A 14,940-nucleotide genomic window follows, 5' to 3' on the forward strand; every position below is an offset into this window, starting at 1 on the left:
TCCCGAAAATAAATTAAACTGCAGGCCAAATTTCAGTTTGACATCTACGCTCTACATGATCTGGCAAATCAAAAACAGCTATGAAATGAAAAGCAATATTTAGTCCCTCAGTAAACCCACTGATTTCTTGGTAATTTATCGTTGCGTGCATATGGGTGGCCATAGCAGTCAGGGGATCTAGCAATGTCAGCCATGATTGCCTTGCACCAGATGCTTTCAGATTTTGTGTAAGGTAAGACCTAGTAGGCTGCCTGTGAGTGTAAGACAAGCAGTGTAGTGTATTATTCAAGTGTTCAAAAGATTGGAGAGTCAAGAGCCCTAGTAGGATTAAAAAACTATCAATGTCAAATAAAGTGTTGAGAGAAAACAAATTCCAAAGTAAAAAAAAAAACATTTTCCCCTGAAACAATATTTTATTATTAAAATAAATAAATAAAAAAACTGTAAAAAAAAAACTACACACAATTCCTATCCATAGCAACCTCTACCACAGGGGTCCTCAAACTTTTTAAACAGGGGGCCAGTTCACTGTCCCTCAGACCATTGGGGGGCCGGAATATAATAAAAAAAAAAAAACTATGAACAAATTCCTATGCACACTGCACATATCTTATTTTGAAGTAAAAAAACAATACAGGAACAAATACAATATTTAAAATGAAGAACAAGCAAAGTTAAATCAACCGGTATTTCAATAGGCAGCATAGGTCCCCAATAGGCAGGTAAATGTTCCCAATAGGCAGGTAAATGTCCCCAATAGGCAGCAGAGGTCCTCAATAGGCAGCATAGGTCCTCAATAGGCAAGTAAATGTCCCCAATAGGTAGCATAGGTCCTCAATGGGCAGGTAAATGTCCCCAGTAGGCAGCATAGGTCCCCAATAGGCAGGTAAATGTCCCCAATAGGTAGCATAGGTCCTCAATGGGCAGGTAAATGTCCCCAGTAGGCAGCATAGGTCCCCAATAGGCAGGTAAATGTCCCCAATAGGCAGGTAAATGTCCCCAATAGGCAGGTAAATGTCCCCAATAGGCAGCATAGGTCCTCAATGGGGAGGTAAATGTCCCCAATAGGCAGCATAGATCCTCAATGGGCAGGTAAATGTCCCCAATAGGCAGCATAGGTCCTTAATAGGCAGGCTGTTTCCCCCTTATAATGTCCTTGCAGGCTGTTCCCCCCTTATAATGCCCCATGCAGGCTGTTCCCCCCTTATAATGCCCCATGCAGGATGTCACCCCCCATATAATGCCCCATGCAGGATGTCCCTTTCTCCCACCATATAATGCCCCATGCAAGATATCACTCCCCTGTCTTTATAATGCCCCATGCAAGATGTCACCCCCCCATATAATGCCCCATGCAGGATGTCACCCCCCATATAATGCCCCATGCAGGATGTCACCCCCCCATATAATGCCCCATGCAGGATATCACTCCCCTGTCTTTATAATGCCCCATTCAGGATGTCACCCCCCCATATAATGCCCCATGCTGGATGTCATCCCCCCATATAATGCCCCATGCAGGATATCACTCCCCTGTCTTTATAATTCCCCATTCAGGATGTCACCCCCCCATATAATGCCCCATGCAGCATGTCACCCCCCCATATAATGCCCCATGCAGGATATAACTCCCCTGTCGTTATAATGCCCTATTCAAGATGTCACCCCCCCCCATATAATGCCCCATGCAGGATATCACTCCCCTGTCGTTATAATGCACCATGCAGGATATCACCCCCCTCTCTTTATAATGCCCCATGCAGCATGTACTCCCCCATATAATGCCCCATGCAGGATGTCACCCCCCCATATAATGCCCCATGCAGGATGTCACCCCTCCATGTAATGCCCCATGCCTCCATACATTAAAAAAAAAAAAAAAATACTCACCTCACTTCTCCTCACCTGCTGCCGCTGCTCAGGTCCGGACTCCAGCGTTGCCGGCGTCTTCCCGCTCTGCGCTGCCTGTGACGGCTCAGGGGAGCGCGCGGTGGAAAGACGTCATCGCACCCTCTGACCTGAGATGTCACAGGAAGCGCAGAGCACGGAAGACAGCGGATCTGCAGAGGCAAGGGGAGAGATATGTATCCGGCTGCAGGGGCCCTGAGCAAGCGGGAGGGAGCGGGCGCTGACACCGCTCTTCTCCGCCCACAGCCCGGCGGGCCGGATAAAAATCCATGCGGCCCGCGGGCCGTAGTTTGAGGACCCCTGCTCTACCATAACATTAAGGGAGTCGTCTGGTGAGAAAAACAAGAGATTTAGTTGATTTTAATATTGAAATTATTTAAATTCACTATTTTATTTAAAGAGGTATTCCCATATCCAAGATCCTATCCCAATATATAGTAGGTGTAATAATAATAATACCTCCAATTAGAAATGTGGTATAGTTCTTCTAATTCACTATCTCGCTTATCCCTTGTGCAGGGCGTTACAATAGCTTAGGTATCCATGGTTATGGCCGCAGATTTAGGGACAGTTAGTTGACTGTTACTAGTCATAATCATAGATACCTAAGCTACTGCAATGCCCTGCACATGGGGTAAGCAACATAGCTAATCAGAAGAACTATGGTTCATTTCTAATTGGAGGTATTTGCCAATATTATTATCATTACGCCTACTACATATTGGGATATATACTTATATAGATACATATAGGATGGTGGAGATTGGTTAAGACCACATGGGGTAAGAAACATAACGAATCAGAACAACTATACTACATTTCTAATTGGAGGTATTTGCTATTATTATTATTGCATCTACTGCATATTGGGATAGGATCTTGGAGATGGGAATACCCCTTTAACTGATATAAGCATCTTGGTTGGCCTGATTGCAGCACTTCTGTAGCCATCACTACAACTCAACTTCCATGCTCAGTTCATCACACTCAGAGAATCCCCCCTCTGTGTGTCAAAAGAAGATGAAGGGGGCTGTCTGTCAGGCTTAGTTCACTAGCTAGACCAGCCCTCTATGCATCAACTGTAAACTCCAATGGCATCATGTGGATAGCCTGTAGACAGATTTTAACTAGCCCTCTCATGAACTTTTTTTCACTAAATCTGTGTATATGTATAGTAATGTAATGTGTGTGTTAATATACTTACCTACAGAGGTCTTCTCCGGTATCGAGCGCTGCTCTGGTCCTCTTCTGAGTGACATCACCACTCTTCAGACTCTCCAAGTCACAATGCGCTCTATTGGACCCAGAAGTTGCTCTTACTATGTAAGTCTATGATAATCAGAACAAAGCTCTGTAGACTTACATTGTAAGATAGACTACCAGCTCACACGTAGGGCATGGGCATACAGTGAGCCAAATAGTCTGAAGAGTGGTGATGTCACTCAGAAGAGGACCGAAGTGGTGCTGGATACCGAAGAAGACGGCGGTAGATGAGTATATAAACACACTACATTACATACACACATTGTGTGTACAATTATTAGGCAAGTGAATATTTTTAACATATTTTTATCCATATTTACAAACTCCAAGCTGTATAAACTTGAATTCTTATTGGATGAAGAAGATCAGGTGATGTGTATTTATGTAATGAGTGAGGGTGTGGCCTAAGTATACCAGCACCCTTTATGAAGATCTGCAAAATTATTAGGCAGCTTGTTTTCCTTAGGCAAAATGGGCCAAAAAAGAGATTTAACTGATTCCGAAAAGTCCAAAATTGTTAAAAGTCTAACAAAGGGATGCAGCACTCTTGAATTTGTTAATATAATAATATTAATAATATATACAGAACCATCAAAATTTTGTTGCAAATTGTCAACAGGGTCAGAAAAAAAGCGGTTGAGAAAAAAAGACACACATTAACTGCTAAAGATTTGAGAAGAATCAAACGTGAAGCTACCAGGGACTCATTATCCTCTAGTGCTGCCATATTCCAGGACTGCAGCTCCCTGGAGTTCCCAGAAATACAAGATGTAAAGTTCTTAGAGACATGGCCAAGATAAGGAAGGCTGAAACCTGTCCACCACTGAACAAGACACATGAATTGAAATGTCAAGATTGGGCCAAGAAACATCTAAAGACAAATTTTTCAAATGTTTTATGGACTGATGAAAAGAAAGTGACTGTTGATGGACCAGATGATTGGGCCCGTGGCTGGATCAGTAGTGGGCACAGATCTTCACATCGATGCAGATGCCAGCAAGGTGGAGGTGGGGTACTGCTATGGGTGGTATTATTAAAGTTGAGCTAGTTGGACCTTTTCAGGTTGAAGATGGACTTAAATTCAACTACCAAACCTACTGTCAGTTTTTAGAAGACATTTTCTTCAAGCAATGGTACCAGAAAATGTCTGCATCTTTAAAAAAATACAGGATTTTTATACAGGATAATGCACCATCGCATGCATCGAAGTATTTCACTGCTTGGATATCCAGTAAAGGCTTTAAAGATTAACTCTTTCGCAACCTTGGGTTTTGTCGTTTTTGCATTTTCGTTTTTTGCTCCCCTTGTTCCCAGAGCCATAGCGTTTTTATTGTTTTGTCAATATGGCCGTGTGAGGGCTTATTTTTTGCGGGACGAGTTGTACTTTTCAACGCCATTACTAGTTTTACCATATCGTGTACGGAAAAATGGGAAAAAAATTCCAAGTGTGGTGAAATTGCAAAAAAAGTGCAATACCACGGTTGTTTTTTATTTTTATTTTTTACCACGTTTACTGAATGCTAAAACTGACCTGCCGTTCTTATTCTCCAGGTCATTACGAGTTCGTAGACACCAAACATGTACAGGTTCTTTTATATTTAAGTGGTGAAAAAAATTCCAAAATTTGGTAAAAAAAAAAAAAAATAGCGCCATTTTCTAAGACCTGTAGCGTCTCCATTTTTTGGGATCTGGGGCTGGGTGAGGGCTTATTTTTTGAGCGCCGGGCTGACGTTTTTATTCATAACATTTTGGGGTAGATCTGATGTTTTGATCGCCTGTTATTGCAATTTTGCGGCGACCAAAAAACGTAATTCTGGCGTTTAGAATTTTTTTCTCGTTACGCCGTTTACCGTTCGGATTAATTCTTTTTTTATATTGATAGATCGGGCGATTCTGAACGCGGCGATACCAAATATGTGTATGTAGGTTTTTTTTTTTAATATTTTATTTTGAATGGGGCGAAAGGGGGGGTGATTTAAACTTTTATATTTTTTAAATTCTTTTTATATTTTTAAAAACTTTTTTTTTCACTTTTTGCATGCTTCTATAGTCTCCATAGGAGACTAGAAGCAACAACTGTCCGATCGCCTCTGCTACATAGAGGTGATCAGCAGATCCCCTGCATATAGCAGAATTGGTCCTGTGCTATGAGCGCCGACCACTAGGTGGCGCTCATAGCGACCAGCTCATGACAACCACAGGCGTCTGCTGCAGACCCTGGGTTGTCATGCACGCCCATCGGTGACCCGAGATCACGTGACGGGGTCGCCGATGGGCGGGGCTTAGGATGCGCTTCCAGGAAGCGCGCGTTAAATGCCGCTGTCGGAGATTGACAGCGGCATTTAACACGTTAACAGCCGCGGGTGGATCGCGATTCCACCTGCGGCTGTTGCGGGCACATGTCAGCTGTAAGAATCAGCTGACATGTGCTCGGTTCAGTGCGGGCTCAGTGCAGCAGCCCTCACTGAACGGGGGGATGTAGCCTATGATGTACTAAGACGTCATAGGTTGCAAAGGGGTTAAAGAATAATGACATGGTCCCCTTCCTCACATTACCTAAACCCTATTGATAACTGGTGGGTGCTTTTTAAAAGGGAGATTTATGATGAAGGAAAACCATACACCTCTCTGAACAGAGTCTGAGATGCTGTGGTTGGTGCTGCCTAAAAAGTTGATCATCAAAAGATCAAGAAACTGACAGACTCCATGGATGGAAGGTTTAAGACTTTTATTGAAAAGAAGGGCGGCTATATTGGTCTCTGATATTTCTTTTGAAATGTCAGAAATGTATTTTTGTACATTTTCGTCATTTGACTATTATTCTCTCTTTAATAGATGAAGATAAACAATGGAGATGGGAAAATTTAAGTTTTTCATTTAGTTGCACAATAATTTTGTATACTAATAGTTGCCCAATAATTCTGCACAGATATTCCCCTAAGAAAGACAAAACCTCCTTTTTGCTTTCTTAAATATTCAGGTTTCAGATTTATTAACCTTTTGGATTGACCGGCAGTAGAGTAGTTGTTCAATAAAAAAATTAATTATCAAAAATACAAACTGCCTGATAATTGTGCACATAGTGTGTAAACACAGATTTAGTGAAAAAAAAGTTCATGGGGGTGATTTTATAAGTAATTTTTGGTATTTATATAAGTTAGGCTATATTTTGGGACAATGAGATTAGGAATGAAGGAAATTCCAACACATTCCTCCAATATTATCTACAAATTAATGTTGAATATTTCTCTGACTTCAGAAAGAGAATCTGATTAAATCTTGGTGAAAGGTAATGAATGAGATGGAAATTAAAAAGTTTTATAGCTGGCTCTATTAAGTAGTGTACAATCTCCAACCAACTATTCTATAAACATTGAATGTCTGGATCACACATTGCCAGGCAAGTAGCCATTCTTCAAATCCCACATTCTGTTTGTTAGACGCCAGTGGAAAGTCCTGAAATGGGACCGAATAATATTTCCAAAACAAGCAGCTGAATAAATGGCAAAAAAATCTTATTTGGAAGAGATGGTCAGGTGTTGGCGGAACACCAATCTTATTAACTGTAAAACTATCAAGAAAGAAAAAAAATATTTTGTCTATTGTATACAAGTCCAAATGTCCCCTCCTCATCTGACGTTTGCAAAACTAACTTAAAGGAACTCCAACGTCTACCATCAGAATATCAGAAGCTGTTGCACTAAAAGGGTTTGTCGTTTTCACATCCCAGTTACAAGAGAAAGGACTACTCAAGGACTTTTTATAAGACATAACAGCCTCAAAAGCTTAGCATGATGTAGAACCAGGATTCTTCAATTCTATCATTACATCGAACCCCTGTAATCCATATTTGTATAAGATTTAGTTAAGAAACTTGGCATTCATTTTACTCACATACTAAAAAGGTAATTGCTAGCCTTGTCTAAATGACTTGTACATTATTCTGTGTACTGTATGTCTTATTTGGGAGATGATGACTGATTGCCTCTTCTACATTAGCCATTATAACTATAAAAGGGAATCTGTCACCATGTTATTGCTACCCCATCTGAGACCACTATAATATAGGAGACCCTGATTCCAGTGATATGTCACTTTCTGGGCTGCTTGCTGTCATTTTGATATAATCAGTGTTTTATCTGCTGCAGATATAGCAGATCTCTGAATGCTGAGCTCTGTATAACCCCGCCCACACAACTGATTGGCAGCTTTCTGCCTATGTACAGTGTATACAGAAAGCTGCCAATCAGTGTTTGGGGCGGGGTTATAGAGAGCTCGTGAACATGTTTATCATTAGAGGACTAGTAAACCTGCTGCCAGGTAGACAATCTCCTGCTGATAAAACAGTGATTTTATCAAAACTACAGTAAGCAGCCCAGTAAGAGACACATTGCTGGAATCAGGGTCTCTGTTTTTACATTATGCTGCTCTCAGATTAGGCTTGGTGACAGATTCCCTTTAATTTCATGTGAAAAATTTGTTACAGATTTTGGATTGTGCTAAATATTTAAGGGGTGTTCCCAAATTTAAAAATTATCCCCTATCCTCAGGAATGGGTATAATTCTTTGATCGCTGGGGGTCCAATTGTCAGGACCCCCACCGATCCCGAGAATGGAGCGGAGCTTGAACATACGCACTACCTCTCCATTCTAATAGAAGAGCTGAAAATCAGCAGACCAGTGCAATTGGCAATCTCTGGAGCTCTTATTAAGAATGAATGGATTGGTAGTGCACATGATCCAACTCTGCTCCATTAGGCCGGAGCTCTTCTCAACCCTGGTTCTCTTGTTCTCCTTTATACATTCCTGGCCTTAATGACAAAAGCAAATTTAGACATTTTCCTATGGCTTTATTTAACAGGTAGAAAAAATGTATGTTTCCCCATGAATTAGATATTTTTCCCATTTTCTTCAGGACTTTCTTTTGGTAATATATAATAATTATATCAAATTTTTGGTCAAAATGACCTCAAACATGGTCCTATCCATCCCGTGAATGATGATATCAAACATCTGCTTGTTTATTTTTTTTTTACTGGTCACTTAGGATGGCCCAGAATAAAAGGTGCCCATTTTTGCCTAAAGATAACTGATTTCAAAGCTGATTTTCAATCATTATATGAGTCTTTGCTGAGACCTTGTGACCTTGTGGTGTTGTATCATAAAAATATCCCTAAAATTACTGTCTAGAAAAGTAAATCATCAGGGTTTATAGTGTTGCAAATTAAAAACCACCCTTTTTTTTTTTACAAAATTTGTCACATCAATAGGCTAAAAAGATACAGCTGGATCCCAAAAAGTATTTGCCTCATCAGCAATTGCACCTTCCATAGTATCAGAAGTAGAACGTGTAAAGTAGTTCCATAAAATTTCCACCTCTAAACTGTTTCCTGTGTTGCTACTTGAATTAGAGCACAAAATAGCAGAAGCATCTCTGTGCTGTAAATTTTACACTGCATTATCAAACATATACAATGTACCATAATGTTACAATATAAAAGAATTATAATAACATTTGTTTTGTGACTACTACCCTTGCAAAACCCTATTACTAGCTATAGCCCTAATCAGAGCACTAACCCTAACCCTAGTTAGTTTAGGGAAAGACTATATATATAGATTTTTTTTTCAGGGAACATTTTTTTGCACTTTTGACAGCTGTTCCTGTAGGCTCCTGTCTCTCTTCTCAAAAAAATCAAGTACGAGGTGAGATGGGTTGCTGGGGAAGGCATAGCTTGGCTTATTCCTTTTAGATGGACTGTGACCACTCTGACAGACTTATTTCAATTTCCCTTCTGTAAGTTAACTCACTAGAAAATGCTCAGTGCACCCTTAGACAAAAAAGCACTCTATACCTTTAGATAAATGCCATGAGTGGTGTAATTGACAAAATAGATCATTTTTTGGGAGATTTCTACTGTATTAATACTGCAATACTGCAAATGTGATATGGTGCCCAAAAACCATTTCAACAAATAATTGCACTCCAAAAGTCAAATGGTACTCCTTCCATTATAAGCCCTGCCGCATGCTCAAACCATAGTATAATCTTGGGTATTGCCAGATACATGTCAGATTAAAAAATGGGTCTGCATCCTGTTGTCCCAAATAGGCCTTTTCATTGAGGTGTGAAAGGATAACAATTTGCTGCCAAAAAAATCAAAACAAACTACCAACATAAACATTGTGAAAAAAGCTGCAAAATATTGTGTGAATTTAATATTTGTGGTGACATTTTTCATGCAGTTTGAGTGCAGTTTTTGATGTGGTCACAAAGGTAGCACATGGACAAAAAACATTGACATCTGATTAATTCTTTATTGGTCCAAATGTTAAAGGAGTTATCCCACTTATACGTCCTTTCGACTTATCAGTAGGTAGAGGGGATGTAAAGTATACATTTGCTTTGACCCCCTCGACAAATGAAAAATATTCTATTTTCCTCTCACAAGTAGAAAAGAAAAATCTGTGATCTACATGGCCACATTACCACCAGGGTCTAGTGCAATGCGCTAAGACGGAGCTTGTCACACCAGACAAATGGTTCATTCCTGTTCACTAAGGAAGTAGGTGTGCAAATGTATCATCAGTCATTACAAATCCAGGGTACGCTACCACTCATGACAATGTAAGTTATCTCAAAACACAAAAAGTATTTTTAATTTTCAATTAGTAAATAGTAAAATGGTCATTAAATACGAGTGGGACATAAAAGTGTATGGTACAGATTATGCAGGCAAGCGTTTCTATACTCCGTTTGTTAGCCTCTTACCTTGTATCTGGTTTTAGGTTTTCTACTGTAGAGTGTGTCTGATTTGTAGTTATGATTGACTGGTCTTTTCCAGGAAGTCCACCATTTTCTTTTGAAATAACGTTATATTCTGAAAGCAAAACATGTTTCTTAGATGATTTTCTGGGAGAAATCTGAAACGGTTGAAAAGGATTGACTGACAGAACTAAGGTAGAAATACTTTGTTTTCTGTCGCCACAATTACAAGCTGTTAGTTGTAGCCTGATCCAGGTGTTGCACCAAGGCCAGCAGATCTGATTGTGGTAGACTATGGCCATGGCTATGGTACTGAGGCACACATCCCTCAGCCAGCAGGGATGTTCATAGGGAACGTTTCACCGCAAACATGCAGTCTGATTAGGTGGTTAACAGTCTCCGCTGTATAAATGTGCATAACCACTAAGTAGGACCCTGATCATTAAAAGTAGATTAGAATGAAGAAGAAACCAGTTATACTTAATCTTTTCCCCAAAAACTACATATCTGTTTGCTCAACTTCTTCTGCTCTTTAATATGTTGCTGGTGGATTAGACTGCTTGTGCAATGTGAGATGGAGAACTTAAAAAATATTATACATTTTTTTGTAAAAAAAAGACTTGAAATGTAAAAAGCCTGATTTTAAAAAAGAGGTAATTTTCTTATGACACATTTCTTTAAAAAAAAGTTTTTTTTAAAATGTAAGTAAAAGCACATAGCCTTTTTTCTAACCAATGGACACCATTTAAAGTTCATACTGTCTATTGTGCGTGGTTGGTCTGGATCATGTTGAAGGTTACCACGCTATGTTGTGGTTACTGTATATAACTACAGTGCAGATGCAGACGGTGTAAATACAAAATCAAACAGAAATATGGATGTGAATGTTTATCCTTTGCAGCAATCTCTAAGACAGCTTTGTGGTGGAATGGACTCCAGTAGCAACAGGAGACATTAGATGAATTGATGTCATTTCAGAAGAACATGACTATAAAATAATCAGGGCCAGAAAACCATTCCAAAGAAACGTGACATCTGTATGACACAAACCAAGCAGAAATGTGCTGTAATTTATGTAAATCATTAGAGCAATTTTAAATAGATTTTGCTACTAGAAAGCTGGATAGAACACATGATGTATATCTTCAAAAAACGTAGGCTTCCCATACACAGATCATTTGGGTCGCAGAAAGAATGGAGATATGTCTGAGTTTGTGATACATGGAAATGAGCCTGTGAAAAAAACGGACAGCACAAGGATGCCATGTGATTTTCAATTATTAGTTTTTTTAAATAGGACCTTTCAGCATTTTCCACATGTTAAACTTATGTTCACTTTTCACATGTTAAAATGTTGCTTTTATTTTTTTATTTCTGTTCTGTGTTGCAGAGATATTGGATTGTAAAGTTTAAGGTGCCTAATATGCCCTGATACCTCGTATAGATTCAAAGAGTTGTATGTGACAAATATTGGTCACACAATCATTTTCATCACTGCGCATCACTGCAGCTCTACTCTGCTGGCGATGTGATGTAATGTGATTCAAAATGTAATGACATAACAGTGCTGGGAGAAGAGAGCTGCAATGGTGAGCATTAATAAAGATCATTGTGTGAGCAAGGTTTAGAACATATAACGCTCTGGATCTATCCTAGATTTTCTGGCCATCATTCATTCTATCTAATAACATCACAGCATGTAAGTGACATTACAGTGTAGGTTTCCTCTCCTTGTAATGACAGTATGTGCTAAGAGTGAAGATTTCTCAGTTTGATAAGGTTAGACATATCATTCTTACCAGATTCCAGTGACTTTATCTGGGGAGTTTGCTTTTTTCTCCTTTATGACACTGAATTCTTAAGATTGGAAAATGTCTTACAGGGGGAAAAGTAAATTACCATAGAAAAGACTCCTTGCTAACGTCCCCTTGGTTGATGGGAAAATTAGCATATTAGGCACCCTATAATTTACAAGAAAATATCTGTGCAACACAGAAAAGATATAAAAAACACACATTTTCAGCCTCTTTATTATAAGGTATCCAGTATAATATGACAAAAGTGGTGAAAGATCCTCTTTAAAGCAGCTTTATACTGTTCTGACACATTTGCATGTTCTCTTTATCTTTGCTGGGTGTTCTGTCAGTTTAGCAATTTCCTCCCAATGAATTGGTTTCCTATGAAACTGGCCCTAAAAAGTGACAGTGAAATTACATAAGTCACACAGGAGGCAGTGACATATGTGGGTTCTTACATTTGGGTATGTGCCACTACTATAATAAAGTATGAATTCGAGTTATATAACTACTTTTTGTGGCAGTTTTAACTGTCACAGTAAATTAACTAAAGTTAATAAGATCTGAATGAACTTTTCTTTATTCCAGACTTACTCTATCTAAAAATAACAATCAGCGGACATGAGGTAGACAGCACAAGACTGCTGAGCCCGGTGATTGGCTGTAGTAGTCATGAACTATAGTTGTGAAGCTATCGCTGCAGCCATGTCAAGCAAAAAATGGGACAGTGGCAAAAAGGCAGTGTTGGAGCAGTGGGGGCTAAGTAGGTCTGATTTCACTATATTTAGGTAGAGAAAGCCAGCAGAATAAAAAAAAATGAAGTTCAAAGTCAGTATCAATGCTGTTGGGCTACGTGAGCAGTGATGTCATTGTTGAACCTGCTTTGAAATCAGAGGGAAGATAGCTGCAGGGAAACAACATGGATTCTGGTGCTGAACAAGCAGGTACATTCATGGTAATCCAACACTGCAACTATTTTCATTACATGTCATGTTAGAAGAATTCTTCAACCATTGTGTGTCATATCTAGAGACTTTTACTGTAGTATTTTTAACGAAAACATGGCCCTCAGGACAGTAAACTGCAGTCACTTTTCTTGCCTGGCTACAATTAATGGGTTTCTCATATTTCTCTAACTGCTGAAAATACATGGAGTGGGGTAGTAAAATATTAGCTCTGCACACGGGAGAGTCTCGATAATGCAAAACTAATGGAACCTTTACGCGCTTCAATAAAGAATATGTTTGGCGATTTATTGCTTACGCTACTATTTGAACTGCCTTAGAAAAAAGAATAACAGGTTTAAGTGTTGCAAAATCAAGCAAATAACTCTTAAGATGAATCCGACATTCTTTATGCCATTCTTTAACATAACATTCGAGTATGAACACAGCAGAGTGATTTATGGATAACTTATAGGGAACCACATTTAAGTATAAGCTGTGCCCTGTCAATGATATGTGCTCTGACCAACTGTTTGCAGATTACATAACAGACCTAGTAATGTGACATTACCAATGGATTTCCTCTGTGAATTGAATCTGTTCCTTAAAGGTTTTCTCATAAACAACATTAATCATCTCATTTTATGTGATAAATGTATAATTGCTGGGGGGTCTTAGACCATCCTTAGAATGGAGGTCTCAACATTCCCTGTGTGAATGGAGGGATAATACAGATGCATAACCACCACTCCATTCACTTATATAGTGCTGACAGATATAGTCACTCTGTCAGACCATATTAGTGAATAAAGCCGTTATCACTAGTGATGAGCGAATTTGTTCGTCATTTCAAATTAGAAATGCCGAACAAATTCGCTCAACACTAGTTATCACACACACACACCTACTACCACTCCATTCACATAAGGGACTTTAGGACCTCTGTTTTTGGTACTGACTCGTGAGGTCCCAGCAGTTGAATAGGTGACAACTGTTTTAAAGGGGTTTTCCCACAAAGAAAGTTCATTTTAATAAATATATCTTGGAATAATATTTAGTTTCACAATTGGATGAGTTAAATAATGTCCCGGTGCTGAGATAATCTTATAAATGTGCCCCTGCTGTGTACTGTGTAATGGCCGTGCCTGACCGTGTAGGAACATGGTCTGATCATACCACATCTCCTGGGCAGGGGAGGGAGCAAAAGAGTATACAGACATTACAGCACGGGGATCACAGCTGGTTCTATCTTTGAAGTAAACATTGCTTGAAAGCAGGCAGTGAAATATTTTACCTCACAAGAAAGAATCATTTGCAATCCCCTGCTGTAATGTCTGTATACTCTCTATCCCATGCTGTAATATCTGTAGACTCTTTTGCTTCCTCCCCTGCCCAGGATTTGTGGTATGATCAGATCGTGTTCCTGTACAGTCAGACACGGCCATTACACAGTACACAGCAGGGCACATTTATAAGATTATCCCAGCACCGGAACATTTTTTTATCCGATTGTGGAAATTCTTTTTATTCCAAGATCTATTGATTAGAATCTACTTTGTTGGTGAGAAAACCCCTTAACACGTATTAAAGCAAGAAAAAAAATCAATGTAACTAAGTGGACTTTTTATATCTATATTGTATAGTGTCTGGTAGGTTATTGAAAAGAAACGTGATCACTTAGCTCACCAGTGACTGTGTCATTGTCGGGCTTCTCCCAATTCAATACAACAAAGGATGAACACCCTTCAACAGTGACGACTGTGAGATTAGTTGGGGGGTTCCGAGGAGCACTGGTGACTTCTTGGTTGGCGCTCTCCTCTTCTGTGGAAAAGTGTTTGAGAGTATCCGTGATGGAGCATGGTACGGAATCATTCTTGCTCATGAATTTTATATTAGGCCCTGTAAAGGAAATAGCAGAATAGTCTAATCAAATCGGACATAAATATATTTATAGGAAAAATATAGTATACTTTACTAGAGTTTAGTAAGAAAACATTGATGATAAATTCACCCATGAATGGAAGGCGATGTCTCCATTTAGGCTCCCTCTCTAATTGAGAGCCTCTTTAATTAGCATCTCTCTCTCTGATTGACTTAGTGAGCTGATAAATAAGCCCGCCTAGATAAGTTCCTGTTTTCTAATGCTCGGGTTGGTATGTACATACTGGTAATTTTCTCTGGTGAAAATAATTGATCAGTCTTGTATTGGCGATCACCTCTATCATCTGGTGCAAAATAAAAATGGCTTGCCTTGATAGAACAA

The 14,940-nt window shown here is 39.3% G+C and overlaps 1 protein-coding gene across 38 annotated transcripts in view; it reads right to left on the minus strand.

The window, feature by feature from the left end:
* Positions 1-14,940, minus strand: part of ABI3BP (ABI family member 3 binding protein) — a 436,219-nt gene that overhangs the window by 41,603 nt on the left and 379,676 nt on the right. For all 38 annotated transcript variants that reach the window (XM_073664653.1, XM_073664641.1, XM_073664649.1 and 35 more), the window contains 2 exons: positions 14,364-14,576; positions 9,944-10,052 (listed from right to left, as the gene is read on the minus strand). In XM_073664653.1, coding sequence (XP_073520754.1) covers positions 9,944-10,052; positions 14,364-14,576 — 322 coding nt within the window. The remainder of the gene's footprint in view (positions 1-9,943; positions 10,053-14,363; positions 14,577-14,940) is intronic.

Source organism: Phyllobates terribilis, unplaced genomic scaffold (assembly GCF_046119375.1).
Source record: "Phyllobates terribilis strain yellow unplaced genomic scaffold, ASM4611937v1 Scaffold_2__4_contigs__length_985480577, whole genome shotgun sequence".
NCBI classification, from domain to species: Eukaryota; Metazoa; Chordata; class Amphibia; order Anura; family Dendrobatidae; genus Phyllobates; species Phyllobates terribilis.